At 37.7% G+C, this 22273-nt stretch overlaps 1 protein-coding gene across 3 annotated transcripts in view; it reads right to left on the reverse strand.

The window, feature by feature from the left end:
- Positions 1–5433: 5433 nt before the first annotated feature.
- The window catches only part of ATXN1 (ataxin 1), a 322925-nt gene continuing 306085 nt past the window's right edge, over positions 5434–22273 (reverse strand). For all 3 annotated transcript variants that reach the window (XM_040432641.1, XM_040432638.1, XM_040432639.1), the window contains exons 6-7: positions 18247–20290; positions 5434–10628 (exon numbers count right to left, since the gene is read on the reverse strand). In XM_040432641.1, the coding sequence (XP_040288575.1) occupies positions 10104–10628; positions 18247–20121 (2400 nt within the window). In that variant the 5' untranslated portion in view covers positions 20122–20290 and the 3' untranslated portion in view covers positions 5434–10103. The remainder of the gene's footprint in view (positions 10629–18246; positions 20291–22273) is intronic.

Raw genomic sequence — 22273 nt, forward strand, 5'->3', positions numbered from 1 at the left:
CACTTTGCTTTCCTTAGTTCCAGTATCATTGCTACAATTTCTTAAAGTGAGAATGGGAGGACTTTTCTGGTGTGCTCTAGTTTCATCTGTTTCTAGTTCTCAAACCTAAGTTGATGTGCTTTAGACAATACTACTGCAGATAAATTTGACTTGCATACATATGAAACTTGAAATTAGGATTCACTGACCAATAAATCTTTGTATAATATTAATATTTAAATACAAGATGACACTTCAACAGTAAATCATTCTGATGACCCATACAATGTATAAAGACCATCCAATTCCACTAGGGGCCTCACTTTGAAGCTATTTAGCCAAATGTTTCAAATGTTTGTATTATACCCTAAGTTCTCTAAGGTTCCAGTTTTGGTCGACTTCTTAATTTTAACAACAGATGAATTCAAGCTCTCAAATTCTTTAGGTCCAACAGTCAGAATTAAGTACAATTGTCCTTGACAAGCCATCAAAAAGTAGAAATTGTCTCTGGCTGAAGCCATGTACACCTGATCATCTAAACTTGACAGATTTATATATACAATAAGAAAAAATAGCAAAGTTTTTACCTTTCTACTTTTGTATACAAATGTGAATATCCGCATGTGTGCACATATGTATAAACACATGTTTATACACTGATGCACGCACGCAAACACACACTCACACACATACACGCATATATATATATATATATTTATTTACTTTACAAAGTATGAAACCCATCATTGTTTCAATAGACTCCATGTCTTTTCAAACACTGAATTTCTCATTCCAACATTCATTTTTTGTGCAATTTTGTTTAAGCTTGTCATGTACTCCTAAATATGAGTGCTTCTGAAAAAAAAAAAAGTATACGCTTCTCAGATTAGGTTTACATAAAAAAACAACCTATATATTCCCACAACATACAGTATAGTGCTACGAAAAAAGATTCTATCAGTAAGGTAACACATCTGAAGCGAGGTCATCTGCGTAAAAATTAAAAAAGAAAAAAGTTCACTCCGGAGTAGAGGTGTGCAAGGTGTTTGGATTTGTTTGTCATTTGGTTTAACACAACACTGCAAAGTACAGTAATACCTAAGGACTGGACACAAATTGCAACCATATTATTGTGCCGCCATTTTATCTCAAAATATGTTTCTGGTCATTATTGATAAGGAGGCCAAAAAAGACTTTGTCTGAAAATGTTTTAGATTTTCAATTTTTTTTAAAACATTATCTTACTACAGATAAAATGCCTCTGGGGGCTCAAACTGGAGTGTTATCTTGTCACTCTGCCACAAGATAAGTAAAAAGTGCATTTTTGTCTCGATAGTTTTTAAACTTTTGGCCACCTTGAAGTTATATGTTTAAAATGTCATTTTCTTTTACAGATATTTCAAGATTCATCCATTTGATTTCCCATACTTTGCTCAATAATGGTTTTGGCAGCACATAAAATACGGCTACATATTTCACCTGCTGCTAAATATATATATTGCCTTTTTCATATAACTCTATTGTCTTGTCCTAGGCTGAAGGTAAAATCAGAACAAACATTTATATATTGAACATCCCTACTCCAGAGTAGTGAAAGTGCTGCTTCTGGTCACATGTACCAAACATACACCAGCCCCATCCCTGAGTAAGAGGTGTGAAAGTTGTCTAAAAGTTAGCAGATAGGAAATAGTAATGATGTCACTTCCTGTGAAATGGTGATGTTACAGACAGACATGATAAAATGAAAATCAGCTTGGTGTAAATGGTAAATACAGGCGGAAGAGGTTGAGGGATTACATATATAATGGATACATAATCCAATGAATTTAAACAACATAAGGCAAAAAATATATATATTGTCAATAAATCATCCCCTACCCTATGTGACCCACATAAAATGGTAAAGTTACCCAGTTAAAATCTGCAAGCAACAGTCATTATTCATATAGAAATCCGTATTGAGGTTCTTTTTTCTTTATTGACTCCCTGACTAATTTATTGGTGATTGTAAACTCAATGCTTCGCATTAAAACTATAATTAAAAGATAAAATAGGATAAAATAGAATGACTGCTCTCAAATGATATTGCAAGGAGGACAAAGGGAAACAGTGAAAGCCTAGTCTGTTATAGGCTAAATGTCATCTGAAAAGATGTTAAGTACGCCTACTATTGTTACACCTCTTAATCCACCCAGCTCAAGAAACAAAGACAAGAATTCGAGTACCATGAAGTTCTACGCCAAGATCCAGACTATGCCATAACAAAACACAAAAAAACAACAAAAAAGTAGCCATTATGGTTTCACAATCACTAGTTGCTTCTGTATTAATAAGCAAGTGCGTTTAGAATGAGTATAATCATAAGATAATAGCTAAGGAGATATACATTGAAAGGATTGCTCATCCCATGGTTCTCATAAATTCCACAACGGACCAATAACAGAGAAACACGTCAACACCGTCACATGCAAAGGAAAAGCAGCAGTCCATTGTCACCCCTTCTTAGATCAACCCGAAAAGTGGCCAGCACATAATATTTTGTTGCAAATATTTGAAAAAACACTAGTTAAGCACTGAAACCCCAAAAAAGATACAGTATGCGAGAAGCCGAGACTCACTGGAAAGAGTATAGACAGCAACTGCAACAACTAAAGTTATTTAATATGTCATTGTTTAACGGAATTATCTTTCAACTCACCAGAGCATGCAAGAAAATAAGCCTTTGCCCACATCTGTAATAATCCAATGGACTGCTGCTTTAGGGATGCTTGTATAGTTTCTAGCATTCTTACAAAAATATTTATTACTAATTGGTGAGGAGCCATAATGCTTGGCTCCAATGTTCCTTTTGAGTTTGCTGAAAGAAGGGGGTAGAAAAATAACACTTCACCTGTATGCATACCTTTGAAATGTAAAAAATATATATGATGTCTATATACACATAGATCTCTATCTTTTGTATTTCTATTTTTTTCTCACTATACATACAGATATATATATACCTAACCCTGGAATTACATTTAGTAACGAATGGCAGAGCCATGAGTTAAAGGTATTAAAAATCTAAAACAAGTGAAAAAACAAGTACGTGAATTACTCATATTACATTCATTTTTTTTTTTCACGTGGCCATATATGTGAATGATCTCCATAAAGAACAGTGATGTTACGGAGCTTCCTGGACAATCTATAGGTAAAACTGGCGCCCATGAATATACATGGAACCATCGAAGTGTGCTCCTATGTTACAAACATGGAACCTAAACACTAAGATTCGAAACCATGATCATATAAATTCCTATACCAGGATACAAAGTTCTGAATTCATAATACAAATGTGATGCCATCATGTATAGAGACTTTATATTGCATCTGAGGATGAGATAATAGAGACGTTGCATAGCAACCAAGTTATTTTTGCCTTGTCTCCATGCAGCTGCTATAATTTCCCCCCCACTGCTGACAACTCTGCAAACCGAGGTGAGATACACTCTTATTTCTATAGCGTGCATGCATGTGTGAGTATGTATGCGTATATATATAGAGAGAGAGATATATATTCACATGCATATGCACAAGCATAGGCATATATGTACATGCATCTGAGTGCTACCGTGGGACATGGATACTGTGAAACCTGTTAAGGGTCCATCCACACGTCTGCAACTGTTTTGCGGTCTGCAAATTGCGGATCCGCAAAACACAGACAACTGCCATGTGCGTTCCGCATTTTGCGGACCACACATGGCCGGCACTATAATAGAAATGCCTTTTCTTGTCCGTGTCTGCGGACAAGAATAGGACATGTTATATTTTTCTGCGGGGCTGCGGAACGGAAGTGCGGATGCGGACAGCACACTGTGTGCTGTCCACATCTTTTGCAGTCTCATTGAAAATGAATGGGTCCACACCAGTTCCGCAAAATTGCGGAACGGATGCGGACCCATTTTGCGGACGTGTGAATGGACCCTTAGAGGATATATTCGGGATGGCCCTGAACAACTCACTCAAGAATAATTCATGTAATTCTTATTTAAAAAAATAAATCTATTTGTCTAACCACCACGTATTTTTATGAAGGTATACTAGGTTAGTTAACAGTCATAGGTAAACCAGCTCACAAACGACTGCCCCAAATTCTCACATAAGAGGTATATGACTAATCTCCCACCTTTAACTACAAGTTATTCGGAAAGTCTATAGACCAGTTCATTTTTTTCACAATATGTTATGTTGCAGCCTTGTGGTAAAATAAAATAATTTTCCCCCATCCTTCTGCACTTAATACTCCATAATGAGAAAGTGAAAACAGAATGTTCGAAATCTTTCCAAATTTATTGAAAAGGAAAAAACTAAAATATTGCATTGACATACGGTAAGTATTCAGACCCTTTAGTTGGTACTTAATTGAAGCCCCTTTGACAGCGATTACAACCTCTTGTTTTCTTGGGTACGATAGCACAAGGTTTGCAGACCTGTATTTTTCTGCAGATCCTCTCATGCTCTGTCAGATTGGATGGGGACTGTTGGTAGATAGCAATTTTCAGGTCTACCAGTCCCAGCCACTGAAAAACAGCCCCACAACATGATATTGCCACCACCATGCTTCTTTTTAGGGTTGGTATTGGGCAGGTGATGAGCATTGCCTGCTTTCCTCCAGACATAATTACAGGTAAGGCTAAAAAATTCAATGATGGTTTTAACAGACCAGAGAATCTTGTTTCTCACGGTCTGAGAGTTCTTTAAGTGCTTTTTCGCAAACTCCAGGTGGGCTTTCAGGTGTCTTTTACTAAGGGGAGGCTGGACACTCCGCCATAAAATCCAGATTGGTTGAGTGCTGTAGTGATGGAAATGTCTCCCATCTGCACACATGATCTTTGCAGTGACCATTGGGTTCTTGGTTACCTATCTTACAAAGTGATTTCTCCTACGATGATTTAGCTTGGTGGGCCTCCCTTCTCTAGGAAGAGTCCTAGTTGTTCCAAACTTTTTTCCATTTAAGAATTATGAAGGTCACTGTGCTCTTGGGGACTTTCAGTGAAACATAATTTATTTTACCTTTCCCAGATCTGTGCCTCCACACAAACCTGCCTCTGAGCTCTACATGCAGTTTTTTCCTTCTATTGACTTCGTTTTTTGCTCTGACATGCATTGTGAGCTGTGAGACCTTATACAGACAGGAGGAGTGTTTCTTCCACAGGTGGACTCTAATCAAGATGTGCAAACATCTCAAAGATGATCAAGAGACATAGGAAGCCCCCAGAGCTAAATTTCAACTGTCAGAACCAAAGGGTCTGAATACTTATGTCCATGTGAAAGTTTATTTTTTGTTAACATGTGAAAGTTTATTTTTTGTTACTTTTACTAAATTAGCAAAGAATTTTTTTTTGTTTTCACTTCCTTATTATAGGGTATTCAGAGCAGAATTATGGGGTAAAGCTTGTTTTTTTTAAATTTTATCTGAAGGCTGCAACATAACAAAACATGAAAAAGTGAAAGGGTCTGAAGATTTCTGAATGCACTGTATGATATACGGTTTGCCTCTCTTAAGTTGCACTCAAAGGAGATCATCTATCGACCCCTATCATCAGGAGCCATCATGGTAGGACGACTTGTGATAATCTATTAACTCAGGAGCAACCATTAATGGCCGCAGTCCAGAAGATTCATAACTCCAGACATTTCCTGCATACTGTGCAAATGACCAAGAGGCTCATGTGCAATCACAGTGATTTAAACTGGTTTTCCCTAAATAAAAATTGATGGCATATTGCTTGTATATGTCATAATTTTCTGATCAGTTGGGGTCTGACTGCCGGTGCCCCCATTGTTGTTCAGAATGAGTGCTAACCCATTCATAGTTGTTCTCTTTCACTCGCTGCACAGGGAACTTTAACAGTGCTCTGATCACTTGAATGGAGGGAGCTATTGCAGCGAGCACCACTATGCAGAAAAATTTCTGAAGGGATCTCAGCCCCTTCTTCTTAGGCTTGGCAGGGGTCAAAGAGGTTGGACCCACACAGCATGTCATAACATTACAAGATTGGACTACCCATTTTAAAAGGTTTCTTACAAGCGTTGTGTCTCACCACAAATCTAATTCTAATTAGATCAAAACCAGCACTCGCCATGTCTTAATATCTTCAGGTGTCTAGAAAGGATCCTCCAGACTGATGTTTTGTAGCAGGAGCAGCTGCAATAACATGGCATTTGCTTTGAGGCGCTCCAGTGAGTTTTTCAGGAACATCTGAATTACGTTGCCTTAACACATGGTATAGTGGTAATTGTCATCCCTCATACCAATTTAAAGAGAAGAAAAAAGTGCCCTGAGGATAAGTACATCATCAATCCGTCCACGACCAGAGAGGACTGAAGTACGGTGTGAGACATGAGGTGGGGGACAGGTGCTTTGTAGAAGTGGATTCAGGTAGATGCAGCACTCAACAAGCAGTCTAAAAGAAATCTGAGTGTAGTTGGGTATCAGATTTTTGAGGTTTTGTTGAAAAGTCTATGAGTGTAAGTAAAAGAGAAGAGAGGTTGGAGCTATATAAAGCATGATACATTGGTTCAATGCTACAGGATATGCCAGTTTTTTTCCCCATCACCTTCTATTATTGCTTCCTGCATTGGCTGAAGTATTAATAGTTCTAAGGTTAGTATGATCATTGTTTTCAATGTATTTTTTAACTTACTTTATGGTGATAGTTATTGCGCAAAATATTTTACTACAATTCAATTTCAAATGTTATTTTCAGTTTTTTGTAAATGTAACAAATTGATATATGTACAGTATATATATATATATATATATATATATATATATATATATAGCCAAGATATGAACGCATGCATACATGTCATTACAGCACAGGATTAGTTTTAAACTACTTGGAAATAAAATATCAACTCTCCAATGCTATTGATATAATAACATGTTAACAGAACTGATGGGGGATGCATATACCTGCTGCAGCCTCCCTGCTATTTCAGCAGGCCACGATTTTCTTTATGGCAGTTTGAAATCTGTTTCTTGTTTTCAGATTATGCAGAGTGCCATAAAAGATGAATTTAATGTTGTCACCTCCCTCCTTCATTAGCACCGCTGTATTTTCAGCTGCTTGCCAAAGGAGGAATTTCGAGGATAACATTGTAGCAGGGAATTGCTATATGAGCACTACCCTGATATTTTCCATAAAGTAGCTCAAAACTAAACCTATGTTATAATATTTCCTGTACTTGTATGAGTGGATTTCAGCCCATGTGCTGTTCTCATTCATAGTAAAATGCCTGGACATTTCTTTTAGAGAAAGGAACCTATTCTATTTCCTCCGTAGCCTGTCCCTGCTGCACTAATAAATGATAAGAGTGCTGTACCTGAGATCTTGCCGGTTATTAGAATAGGTGCTGTGTCATTACAGAGCATTGAAATTCTGCTAAATGGAGGCACTGCAGACAATTTGTGTTCTTGATGATAAAATAAAAAAAAAACTGATTATGTCCATTTATAAAACGATTGGCAAATACAACAATTCTATAAGAAATCAAATTCTATAGGAAAAGCTGCAACACCCTGCAGAAACAGCAATTTGAAGCAAGTATACAGATACCCAGTTTTCTAAAAACAAAACAAAAAAAAAACAGAGATCTTGTCTCTTGAAGCTACATTTAACTTGAAGATGACACTGGAGTCGTGGTAAAGAAAAAAAAATAACAACAATTAACTAACCAATTTAACTAACTTTGGAAATTAGGGCCGTAAAAAGCCAGTATGTGCAAGACTCAAGTAAAAAAATGTCACAATATACACAACATGTAGAACATCTAATTCTGAAGGATAAATATGATACTGAGAAAAGAAACGCAACAGTGATTCTGGAATTGGGGGGAAAAAGTTGTCACACCTATTCAGAAATCCTCAACTAAAACAATAAAGGGGAAACATGAGCTCAGTCTTCACCCACAAGAGCTAGTGACCATACTAGCTATGAGGAGAACAAGTGAAAATAAAAAAGCAGGTTGATAAAAAAAAAAAAAACTGTGTATTATACACATGGTACACATGACTTTTTGGACTAAGTGGGAAATACAAGTTGATGTTTTTCTCTGTGCAATATATGGTTTACGCCAAACAATTTTTGATAACATAACAATGGGCAAATCTACACATAAACTGCTTGTACTCATGACTATACGTGCTTGGTGTAGAGGTTAATCATAAGGCGGAGACACACAAACATACACAGATACACCCACTGACACACACACGTCCATCCACACACGCTCTACTACACCGAGATTTCTCAGAATTCCTTCTCAGACTCTGTTCAGTGTGACAGAAAGATTGAAACTGAAAGAAACACTACCCTAACACATTAGGCAGGTTAATAGTAAGTAATTGCTACATGTATCCATGTTCTTTCAGCTGTTCATTCCTGTCTCTACAACATTATTACATTTAATTTGCAGGAATTTCATTCAAATGCAAAACTTAAGATGTGCAAACTGCAAGATTTTTTTTGTGGTTTTCTTCTTTTTTTTTTTGTTTAAAGTCCATCCTTTTTTTTTTTTAAAAACACTGGACAATTATATTTTTTTTTAACGTTTTCTATCTAGCTTAATATTTCCCTATCAATTCTCCGTAATCACGTCAGCTCACGTATGACTTTAACCCTTTCTTTTCTAAAAGTGCCTTCTGTAAAAGTAGTCCTTTGGGACAATAAACGGTCACATCCTAGGTCAAGAATTACATTCATCCCTTTGAAACCACATTAAAACTTTCGACATCTTGCTCTAAGAAGCTCTATATATTTTCATGTAGGTTTCAGTGTTGAAAAAAAAATATTTAAAAGGAAAAAAAAAACATATATCTTAAAATACACAGATTAAAAGTGAGATACAGTACTTAGCAAACATTAGACCAAGATGCTCGGCAATAAAGTGTGAACAGCATTTTAAGTGCTAAAAGACAATCTCTAATCCCCTCCAGTTCTTGTTCCTTAATGTGTCACACTGAACGTTGAAACAAACAAAAAAAAAGTGGCACCAGTTGTAACTAAAGAAGAAAAGTGGAACACAAAATGATTGCACCCCTGATGCAAGTCATTGATGTTAGTGCTCTAAAGCGGCAATGTGCTTAAACCCTGTGAAGCACAAGCCGGGTTAAGGGACATTTACTTGTTATACTATAACAAATGTCTGTCCTAACAGGAATCTGCCAGAGAGGTAAACCTTAGAGGCCTCTGCGTCCTGTAAAAATTTTTGGCCTTGTGATAGAGGCAAGCAATGCTTCGTCAGCAGATCAATCACTGGAAGTTTCAATATTAATAATAAAAAAAAATCAAAGGACATAATTGACTGAATTTTTCACAGCACAACATTTTTTTTAAACTTTTTAGAGCAATGAGGGCCTTTGACCCTCTAACATTTCACTTGTGCAGTTAGGCTTACTCAGGATGAATTCATGGTACTGCATACAAAGTGCCATTTGCCACAATGATGTCGATTTATAGTTATTATCATGGTTTATCTGGGCTCAAATTGTGAAAAAAACACCAACATGAGACATGGCACTAGATTCCAACCTAGCATAAGACCAAATGAAGAAAAGGTAAACATAGATAATTCTCCCGACTTAAGTATATGAAATGGTATCTTTCTCATTGTCGGCAAGACAATGACATTAAACTGGGATTGTTTGTGCCAGTGGCCTACAACAAAAACAAACATGAAGCTATACCCTCCCAACAAGGGACAGCCCAAGTATCTTGCCTGCATTTCCCTTGTAATCCTTTCTGAAAGAAAAGAGCTGAAGTCGTTTGAACTTTAAAGTTGGCACCCTGCAACTAATCACGGAAGCCATGTTTATACAATCCTGTCCATCAAGACTGCAGAAAGCTTAGCCCCCCCCCCCCCCCGATCCTAGGTACTGCATGAGTGAACACTTGTGAAAAGAACTTATGCACCAACAGTCTCCTGAAAGATACCAGTTGCAACTATAACAATGTTATAACATAAACCTAAAATAAGATGATAATGTGTAAATACTGGGTTATTTATTCTACAGTACAGTAATCTGAATAAAAAAGACAAGGGTAAGCCTATTTTTTTTTTCTCTAAGTATGTTTTCACTTGCCTACATTGGATCTACCTTCAATGCAAATCTTAACCTCCTGAGGAATAAAAGAAGGCTTGGGAAGAGTCAATGGTGGTTCATCTTCAGACTTCTCTAATTTTCTTGATTCTGGGGCAGACCACCTCCTCTTCCTTGTAACCATGGGTTTGCCAGGTTCAATTTTGGCTTCAAAGGTCGCGGCATTCAAACCGGCAGGACACCTTAGTTCACCATTCTCAGAGGACACCTGTGCACTTCCCTGATTAATTCCATTCTCCTGTTCTGCATATCTATGTCTATTTCCTGACAGACTGTCATTCTTTGGGTGCTTCAGCAAGATGCTAGCTGAATCCATGGGTTGCCCCTTCTTTATGGAGCCATTTTTCAGATTCTTGAGTGTAAGCGATATGCAGACATCTCCTACTGACAACTTGGAGCACGGTAAATCAAACAGCTGGCTTGTTCTCTCAGGACTACATGATGACCAGCCTTGGCCAAACACAAAAAACGGATATTCTATCAAGACTTCTACGCTGACCTGCAAAGATACAATAAAGGATTATACATGTTTAAAATGTACAGTATTTGACAACCACCAGATTTGTTAATGTTCTTAAAGAACAATGCAGTACATCTGCACATAAACAAACAAAAAAACTATAGTTAAGGGATTGTGTCATCTGAGACTTTGATGGCATATTTCCTAGGATTTGCCATCAAAATCAGATAGATGCTGGTCCCACCTCTGAGACATGCACCTATCTCTCCCCCAAAAGTGAGGGAGAGTGCACTGCGCATGTGCAGTGTGCTGTTTATTTATTTCTATTGGAATTAAAAAAATAACCAAGCAAGCACTCAACGCTGTTTTTGGCAATCCTATAGAAATGAAAGGAGAGCACATGGCGCAAGTGCAACCATTCACTTCTATGGAAAAGCCAGACTTAGCTAGTCCCATAGAAATTAATGTGCATGTGCGACTGCTGTCTGCTCACTTCGTGGGTCCTGGGGTCCCTTTCTGGAGATAGATGTGGGTCCCAGAGGTAGGATCTAGTATATGCTACCAATTTCTCAGATAAGATAATCCTTTTAACCATGCTTATAGTTAATTGATCTTAAGATATCCACCCAAACATCCACTAATCTACCATGACCTACTCATCAATGACATTGCTTATGCAGGAATCAAGTATAATATTTCCATGTGTTTTACTATGTAAATTGTAGAAAAAAATCAGTTTCTACCTCGAAAGTTAATGTACATGTAACTTTCTAAATACATTGCTTTACTTACCAGATGCAGAGATACAGCCTGTATTATAGCCCACAGCTAAAACCTCCATGCGTTTCCTGCTTGACTCAATGTCCTTGGGTTTATTCTGGTGACTTGTATTTTGAGAAGTGAAATCTTTACACTAGGCACTGTACAGTGGTCTAATGTAGGAAAAATGAACTGTCCTTATGCATTATAGGAGCTTCAGTAAGCTGGTTGGCATGTGTCTTATGGCAATAAAAATGACATCCCTCAGAATTACGAATTCAGCTCTGGATTATAATAAAAGCTGTAACTCCGGATCAATGCAATAGAAGTAATGAAATATATTGACAAATGTTTTTTTTTATTAATTCTGTCTTTATGAAGGCAGCTAGAGAAGTTGCTAGACTTTCAGATTCATATGCTCTATTGGTTCTTTTAGCTCTTTCAATCTTTCCTTTTAGCAGGTTTTGAACAATAAAAAGTCTAACTTGAATGAAAACAAGTAGGATTTTTTATTACCCTATGCCATTTGATAAAACTGTAATAATGGCATGCACATTTAATAAGAGGTTAGCATTATAGAAGTGATGTGGCAGCAGAAGCTTTTAAGAACTTTTATAATACCTAGTTTCCATAAAACTCATTCTTTGTTCATTTGTACCATGTCTATGTAAAAAAACTGGATTGTTTTGTTACATAAGTATTTTGTCCTTCAAAACCTTGCCATTTTGTTTTAGCAAAAACAACACAGACTTTCAAAGTAATATTTTTAGACAGTGTCACAGGTATTAATATCACTGCTCTTCCATTTTCCATTTGTAAAAATTGAAGATAAAAATAAGTGGCTATGTTGTCTTATTTATTATCCGCACCTCAATAAACAAATAAAGAGGGGCTTGTCATAAGTTAGAAAATATGTCTGCTGCGCCATTCCTGTCCATTAACACAACTCATGGCCCTTTGATTAGTGCTCTTTCTGGAAAAAGACAATTTTTCTAGTTCTGGAAGAACCCTTCTGCAAATGAACACTCCCCATCCTGAAAACCTTCCTAAATTTTCTTGGGTGTGTAAGCACAGAATATCTTCTCCTTCCTGGAGTTCCACAGATAGGCATGTTAGAAAATCAGGTGAATGGGTTTTCACGCCTCAGACACACTCCCTGTCATTCTGTGTCTAAAGCCGGTGACAATATTGAAGGTGTTGGGCCAAATCTAAAGTCCCTTGTGTGAATGAAGTAACAACAGTCTCCATAGTCTTTACAACTTGGGGAGAACTTCTCAGTGAAAGCCATGAAATGTCCCGGTGGTGCCCAGGGGGCTGCCTGAGCCCTCCTCACAGCTGCCAGCCAGGTAAGTAATTATCTGATGCTTCCCTATTGACTACTGAATTCAAATGTATTGCCATCCTGAGGCAACTAGAGTAGGAGGATAGAACTAGGCAGCTGGTCACCAAAGAGGGGCAGCTGCTGGGGAGGTATTTTGTGCTGCTGGGGCATTATTTAGTGATGCACTGTGGTATTTGCATCTGCTGGGGTGGCATTTTGTACAGCAATATGGTATAGCTTGCCCCACCTACTTCTATTGCCCCGCCTTCTATCACTTTGGAGCCACCAACAACATGAGGCCACTTTTAGTATTTTTTCCAGGAAGTTCCCAGTCTACCTCTGCTTATAGCTATGGGGAGAAATGATTCTAGAGCATCTTAGAACTCAGCATTATGCCATTCCTCTGTTATTCCTCCTAAATTGCCAATTGGGTGTTTTCAGTTGGGGGTTTGTCTTTGAAAATTGTCCAATAAATGCTGTCAGACCGTGTAGGGACTAATCCCTTTGATGAGATAAACAGTAACACCCAGTTACAAATTAATTAAGTTCTAACAGGGAAAACAGCACAATGCAAAAATTTAAGAACAGATGCTTCAGAATTGTTATTATAAGGGGAATTCAAGTAATCACAAAAAACATTTCTGGAGAGATGACAGGTCTTCTCTAAAGATACTGCCAATTTTCCACTATAATGATATTAAACGAGTATTCACTTTTAATGGCCTGATGTTAAAACCAAGAATATTTTACACGCCTTCTTGCTCTTTCTGAACACTATTTGCAAGATTCCATTTGGTATCTCATGTGGTTGATAACTAGTCATTTAACCTATTCTATGCCTAACACATATCCCCATATCGATAATCTCACTTTTTGTTATAATGGTCAAATTTCCCCAGTGAAATGAAGGTTGATCTAACCTCTATTCCTTTAGTGATTCCCATAGAATGTTTCTATGAAATGACACATAGGGTGAATTTGTATCTTAAAGAGTCACCATATTTTCACACAATTTAATTTCATTTAATAAAGAATTGTGTAACTAGCATATGTGTAAATCATTTCATTAAAAAATTCTGCCTGCAACCACCTGAAAAATAGGGGTCTCACTTCCATTTAACCTGCAGTCCACTGTCTGTTGTCAGGCAAGATCCGTCCCTAGCAAAAGAGACACAGAAGATGCTTGAGAGGAAGTGGGGGCGTGTCGGAGCTAGCTGAGAGCCTGATAAAAGAACTGCTTCTACATTGCTTCTGAGTGAAATGCATCTAGCTATGCAGCTGAAACAGGGAATAAGATGGCTGAAAAAACATAATTAAGCCCCAAAAAGACCTGCTCCTGCACAATTATGATTGCACAGTTCAGCCATTATATAAACTTTTTTAAAAACTCAGGTATGCTTTATGGTTTATCTAAAAGTATGCCATTACCTTAAGGGTCCATTCACACGTCCGTTGTTTCTTTCCTGATCTGTTCCGTTTTTTGCAGAACAGATCTGGACCAGATCTGGACCCATTCATTTTCAATGGGTCCTGAAAAAAAATCAGACATTGAGCTGTCCGATTTTTTTCAGGACCCATTGAAAATGAATGGGTCCAGATCTGTTCCGCAAAAAACGGAACAGATCAGGAAAGAAACAACGGACGTGTGAATGGACCCTAAAACTACACAAAGTATAAAAGATAATCTACAACTATCATAAACAATGAAAGTTCAGACTGTCTTTAGAAAAGTTTAAGCTTTATAGTTATAACACATTACACAGGAAAGGGATTGTGCATACTTAAGGACATGAACACAGTCCTGTATCGTATATAAGAAGGTAAGAGCAATACATGATTTTACATGTATTTGAATGCGAATAACAATACAGAACAATACAGAACACATGAAAATTTCATATGATTCTAATAGACTAGAAAATGAATAGCGTTTTTAAATGTGTATGTATATCGTTTGTTTTACAGGTCTACATTAAGTTCTGTTCACTCTTCAGGGTGTATTTTGGCGGCATGCAAGTTTACTAAAGCAGTCAAATATTACATGTGCAAATGGGATTCTACTGCAAACATGGTAGTTATGAAAGGGCTCTGTGTCATACACAACACAATGGCACGGAGTCAATTTCACATTTTATACTTATAAATACAAAAATAACTTCAAAAAAAGAATGTAATATACAGTATATGCTATCAGCTGTATAGTGAAGAGAAAGGAAGAGAGATTCTTCATATCTGATGGAATTTCTCCGCAGAACACACCACCGCATGCTGAAACAAATACAGCAACCAACAATACTAAGCTAGTTGTGATATTAGTCATTCATAGCCGGGCTTGCCCTTTAAAATCGTGGGTGGGGGAATTTAGATGGTTATTGGTATGCGATGTTATCATCCAGATTTCAACATTTTATTTTCAATAATTAGGAAGTCAAAAGGTTTAGGCAAAAGAAAAGTCATTATATGTTCTCTAAATTTATATAATTATTATCACTTACAGTTATATGGCCTTTTTGAAGAATGATAAAAAAAATATAGTGTAACCAGCATAACCATTAATGGAGCAGAAGAATAGAAATATATAGCGGTGGTGTGAACTCACCTTGTGACTGCATATCTGCCAAAACTACTGTATGCCTATCAAGTACAAGGCACAGGCTTTCATAAAACTATAGGGAACAGTCCTGGCCCTCTGGACTAAAAATGACACAAGGCAGATGTGGGACGGTGTTACAGATTTTGCATTGGTGCCCCAGGAGCTTTAATTTTTTCCTCTGCTGATGGATTAACATGTAATTCAAGTGACTTCCCTGTTCTAGTAGACTGCTCTAATAAAGTATTACAGTAGTTCTTAAATATGTCATTTCCTAATAGATGTAGATGTCCTGATTTATAGTACTCCATTCATACTGTTCAAATTGGGGAAGCAATAGATCAAGAAAGAAAACGCAAAAAAAAAAATAATAATAATCTCCTAAATGTGTCCATTGGGTATAATGGGCCTGACATATGTCCTTTTAGCACAATTCATAAAACTGTATTGACCCTTTTAAATACAAAAAGTTTCCACATAAGACAAAAATCTATTTTTTGGTTAGTATGGCATTCAGGTGCTCTCACAAAATAGAAAATGAAGACCTACGGATAGAGGATACCCAAGGGAAGGGCGTTTGTATGCTTTCCATAGGTTAGGTGTCGGTGTCATCCTATAGTAAGTGTAAGCACAGCTTTTAAAATGTTGTATATTGGATAGCATTGTCTTTTAAATGGTATGTTTCAACTATATCATTCTTACAAAAACCAGACAATGACAAATATTTTTTTAATCTGTTATTATTTTCTTATTATAGATTTTTGAAAGTTATTTTCTGTTCATGATTATGGGGGCAGTCCTCTTGCCTGAACTGCTGTTAACAGCATTTAGAGAGATGTTTTACGGTAGCCGCAGGACCATAGACACAATAGACCAGTAGACATGAGATGTTCATTGACATCTATGGTGGGAGGGGGAGAGTTATATAGACATGTTCTGTAACCTGTGTTAGGGGACATTGCACAGGGAGGTGGGGTAGATAAGTTGTGATCATCACTTATTATGAATGGTGGGTTGTGTGTTATCAGTATATGTATAAGTGTTAGTTAATCTTGCTATTAAAATCATGTCTGTGATGATAATGAGATGACTACTAAAAAGTGGTCTCTACAGAACAGTTAATGTTGGCCTATTAGTGGCCAGTGTGAAAATAGCAGGATTTCAGGATTTTTAAAATATAGATACTGATGTGGAGAATAAAAAAAAAACCATCACGAAAGATTATTAAATAAGCTTATTTGCTTAAAATAAAAACTTGATTTAACCCCTTAAGTACCAGACCCATTTTTTGTTTAGCATTTTTTGTTTTTTTCCTCCCCAAGTTAGCCATAACTTTTACAATTTTCCATTCATATAGCCATATGAGGACATATTTTTGGCGAGACAAGATGCATTTTTTTATTTTTTTATTCTTTGTGGGGTAAAATTGAAAAGAAAACCATTTCGCCAAGGTTTTTGGGGGTTTGACATCACGTTGTTCACTGTGTGTTAACATTGACATGATGTCCCTATTCTGAAGCTCAATAAGAATACAGCAATGCCAAATTTGTACAGTTTTTTTTCCGTTTTATTACTTAAAAAAAAATAAAGACCTTTGAAAAAATCCAAATTTTCTTTGCATCACCATTTTCTGACAGCCATAATTTTTTTTATATTTCTGTCTACAGACCTGTATGAGGGCTTGCTTTTTTGTGGGACGAACTGTAGTTTTTATTGGTACTATTTTTGTGGTATGACTTTTTGTTATTAAATTTTTTTGGGGGTGGAAATGTGACTGAAAATGCCGAATCACGTATTACATTTTTTTGTGCCATTAGGGCGTTCACCGCACAGGAAATTTAAAAAAATATTTTAATAGTTCAGACATTTTCAGATGTGGTGATACCTGATATGTTTATTTTTTTATTGTTAATATATTTTTACATGTAAAATTTGGAAAAGGGGTGATTTAAATTTAGAATATTTTTTTAAAACTTTTTTTCACTTTTGTTTTATAACTATTAGCCCCCTTAGGGGACGAGAACCTGGGATCTTTTGATTCCTTGTCCTATTCACCCTAATCGAGATCTGTTAGATTCAGTACTCTGGTTCTCCCTGACGATGCACCACTGAGCTAGTGATTTGACAGAAGGGGTAATGTAGTAAACAAATCCTGTCACCGACAACCGGAACGATGACACTGGGTCTAATAAGTACGCAATGCTGCTTTTATTATGTTATGACATTTACCACTACTGTCTGCCTTTTATATTGAACTGGGACAACCCCTTTAAAGTGGACCCGTAACCTCTCCTGACATGACTGTTTTAGCAACTCTTTGCATCCCCCTTGTATAACAATTCTGTAGCATCTATTGTTATGACTTATACATCGTGTCATTCCTTTATTTTTCAAGGACGTTTGCAATGATGGAACATCTGGGTGTTACCAGTTGGGGGGTATCCCTGCACAATGTGACACTATTCAATCAGTGCTGCCAGTGTCAGACTGAGCAGAGACACCCCCCCCCCAACACCCCCACACCCAACCAGGCCTTCATTGCATACTGCTGGCAATTCAAAATATTATTACAGATATTGTGTTCTACACTGTATACAGTATAGTGTTTTTTATGTGAGAATTAGACGGTAATATTTAAAGTGATTGTGCAGCCATTACCTATTATTGAACTATCCTCTTCAAGATTACACTGCTCATCGTATCAGAAGTTTCAGTGTCACAGTATAATTACAAGTGCTTATAATTATTCTGCACCACCGCTGCAAATGAGACGGTGCGCCGTGTAGTCTTGAAGAGGAAGTAGCGCTTGTATGAGCAATGCCTTCTTTTCAAACAGCTGATTGGTAGGGGTGCTGGGAGTTGGACTCCCACCGATCAGATATTAATGACCTATCCTGAGGCTGCACAATCCCTTTAAGGTAAAGCATTACAATTTAGACACTACAAGACCCCCGCCCCCTTCCCCCCGATTTATTGCTTACACTCACCTGGGCCCGATGTTCTCCAACAGCAAACTGTACCACAGCGATGCCAGGACTATGGCTATTCTCAATCCTCTCAACTGTGCTGGAGTCTATTTTCAAGTCGTTGCTAATATCAGCGCTCTGTATGAAATCTTCAGTTTTCAAATCCTCGACCTTCTTTAGTTCACCATTGGCTAGCTGAATGATTGACCCTTTTGCAAAATAAGGGGGCAGTGTAGGTGCAGCTGCCATAGGAGAAGCAACAGACTGTACAACAGGGAGGTGGAAATGAGCCGGAACCAAAGTGGTCTGGTAGGCTGCTTGAGTAGCTAGTGATTCAGCACTGTAGTTATCGCTTTTCGGAATGGGCGTAGTGACAAATGTATGAGGCACTGCTGCAAATTGGGGAGATGAAGTGACAATAGCAGGTGCTACCCCTACCGCAGATGAATCAATGTCCGGATTGCCAACTGGTATGAGTAAAGGCTGAGTGCCCGGAATCACCAAGTGCTGTGGCAAATTTCCAGGATAGCCAATGGTTTGCTGCTGACTGCTGAGATAGCCAATAACTGGCTGTTGTGTACCCGCATAAAAGGCTGCAGCAGGCAGCCCAACAGAAAGTTGCTCTGCTGCACTGTGAGTTGTCTGGATGACTGTGTGAGGAGATAAAGTGGCCAATGTTTTTACGCCTTCTGCGCATAAAGTCTGTTGTGGGGATAAAGCATAGGACCGGTGGGCTGGTTTTCCTAAGTGTAAGCTTCCCTTGTTATAAGCTGTTGAGGGTGAGGTTTCTCTCTTAATGGTTTGTAGAACATCAATGTCTGTGGCAGCTGTGTTGCTGTTGGGCACTACCATGACAGAGGTCCGAACACCTGAGGGATCCCGAGCACTGAATTCGGTACTAGGGTGCACCACTACGTGCCGTGTCTCATAATGTTGGGAAGCTGGTTTATTATTGCCTGCTTTCAATAGATGTGCATCTGTGGAGGAAGGAACTACAAATCTCCTAACTTTCTCTATTTCACCATTTAATAATTCCTTGGCTTGTGACCTGAAACTTTCTTCTTTTTTTGTAGGGTCCCTAGCAATATAATGAGCTCCTGAATCTGAGTACTGCACAACCACCTGGGAGGAAGCGCCCAGCGTAAGTGTATGTGGAATCACTGGGTGGGTATGTAAATGCACTGGGATACTTGGTGGTGATAGAGTTCTGACTCCACCCTGTGATGAGCTGGAAATATGGACATAATGACTTGACTGGGTAGGTGGTGATCCTGCTGCAACCAATCCAGGAGTCCGATCTAGATGTGATTCCATTTTATGCCCCTGCTGGCTTAAGCTGCTTACATTTGCCAGCATAGTGGAATATGCTTCCATCTGGCTGCGTTGTGATGGAGTGGTGACTCCTGTTACTGTTGAGGGCACAGCACTTGACGCGGAATTCGATGTAGGTGAAATTAGCTGCGAATTGATGAATCCTGTGTATTGTGGTCCACTATACGGCGGTCCAATAAACTGGAACGTTTGGGGCACATTAGTATATTGCACAGGAGATGCAGATGCCCCTGATTGAGACTGCGCAGTTTGATAAACAGCAGGAACTGCTGATGCTGTTGGTACCGACCTTGGAGCACTGGGTGGAGAATAGTCTATACCACTTGAATGTGTTTTATGTAAACCTACCCCATGCTGTAAACCAGCTTCTACTGAAGTTCCTGCAGGCCCAGGATGACGTCCACCATGGCTGCTTACTGTGGTGGGGAGCCATGATAAACTATCTGTCCGGTGGTTTTCACTTGTCGATCCTACTGTCTTCTCTTCAGACGTTCGACTGGTGGCGGGAATTTCACGTTTCTTTGGTGGCAGGCTTTCATTGCTCCGTTCTTGATTAGATTTCATGTTTTGCTTTCTGCCACCCCCGCCAACCACCACTGCCTGCTCACTGTCTGACTGATGCTGATTTCAGTCTGGTGAAAGGAAAATCACATTTAATTCCTGAAGGAAACCCAACAACTTCATGGGGAATCATCTCCTTGGGAGCACAATGTTCCAACGACTGATGTAGAATCTAGAAAAAATACAACACATTAAAATCATTTTACATGTGCTTGTTAAAAATCAAACAGAAAATGGAAGGGACTGAAATATATCTGATTTTATAGTGTTTTAGGGATGTGTAAAAATCATACAACTGTTTAGAAAAACATCAGATAGTTTCCCACAAAATGGGTTCCCCTTAATGTGGACATACGAAATGTAGAATATTAATTAATATACTGCAAAATGAAAGGCAGGATTCTTTAATAAAGGTTAGCAAAAAATATGAGCCTTAGCAGTTTTTTTTTTATATAAGGTCTGTCTTATATAACAGAGCTTGCAAAAAAGAGCACAGCAAGTACAAGATGACTCAGAGGCCCAGAGGTTGGCTTATTAAAGAAAATTGAAGAAACCTGCACATTATAATTTTTCAGTTTACTTACAGGAGTTGTCCCTTTTTGCCATTTCCACACCAAGATGGGAGTAAGCGCCGGCCCTGTTTGTGTATCTCCTTTCCATTACCAGCCCGCTCAGCTGTTTCTGTTAGCCTGGCCACCTAGGTTCAGCTCTTAGTCCCATCTCGCAGAGGAAATGGCGAGATCGGAAAACCCCTTAAAGGTAAAGGGTACTATGAACTAATATAATATTTATCCATGAACAAAAATGGTAATAACCACATTTTTAAATAGATCACCAATAAAAAGAATAGTACATATGCCGTAACATCACTTGTGGTAGGATTTTTCTAGGTTTTTGCTGCTGTTTTTAGTGTCATAAAAATTCTGTGTTTTCCTGATTAAAGTGTCCATCACACACCATTTTTTCCAGCATTTGAAAACACATAAAATAAGCATGCATTTCAAGTGGGTTTTTATTCTATAAAATTTTGTAAAATAGTGTTTTTAGAAGCCTATGGAAAGAAAAGCAGCAGAAAAAATTGGCATACGTTCAACATCCTGCATTTAAAGAAAAAGAAAAACACTACCGAACCCAAGAGTAATAAAAACTAAAACATCAAAAGCATATTAGCTAATTCTATGTAATATTTAGACAGTGAAAACTGATACCAGGCAGGTAAATTGTATCACAGTGGTTCATGTAATATGGGATATTTGGTGTACCTTGAAGTCAGACACTAGTGACCCTCTAGAGAGGCTTAATATAGACTAAACACATAATAATTGTGGTATGTACGCAAAATTCTCATCTTAAACTGAGCCAGAATTCTGTGTATTTTGGTAAATCTCCCCCATGTATGTACATTTTACAATATTTTGCTATAGACTGTAAAGTAACATTTGGCTGCCACATTTATTATAAAAAAAGCACAGTGAAAAATGCCGCCAAATACACATCAAAATTCTACAAGTTGCAGCCTTCTGTAAACTGAGACTTAACACATTAAATATATAATTTCAGGAACCTTTAAATTGACACTTAATGCAACAAAAGCCATTGAAAGTCTTCAGCAACTGATTATGTAAGATGCTGTGATTGTCAGTCTGTTTAGCCTATGCTACATCTGTATGTATGAATGCAATTTAGAGATGAGCAAATAAATTCTAAACTAACAGGATTCAACATGAATTTTATTAAAAATATGAGTTGCATCCAAATCAGAATTTGTGAGAGAGATAGAGAGAGAGAGAGAGAAATTGCTAAAAAAAAAATGAATTCTAGGAGCACTTTCAATTTGGGTAGAATTGATTCAGTCCAATATAGAATTGGTCGACCCATTTGGCTTAATCAAACCTGATTAGAATTTTGAATGATTTATTCATCTCTAATGGCTACAGTCTAAGTGCTACAGCATTCTATAAGGACTTAAAGGGGTTTAGTCACTCCAGCAAATAGCATTTATCATGTAGAGAAAGTTAATACAAGCCACTTGCTAATGTATTATGATTGTCCATATTGCTTCCTTTGCTGGCTGGATTCATTTTTCCATCACATTATACACTGCTTGTTTCCATGGTTATGACCACCTCGCAATCCAGCAGTGGTGGACGTGCTT

Source organism: Bufo bufo, chromosome 5 (assembly GCF_905171765.1).
Source record: "Bufo bufo chromosome 5, aBufBuf1.1, whole genome shotgun sequence".
Classification (NCBI taxonomy): Eukaryota; Metazoa; Chordata; class Amphibia; order Anura; family Bufonidae; genus Bufo; species Bufo bufo.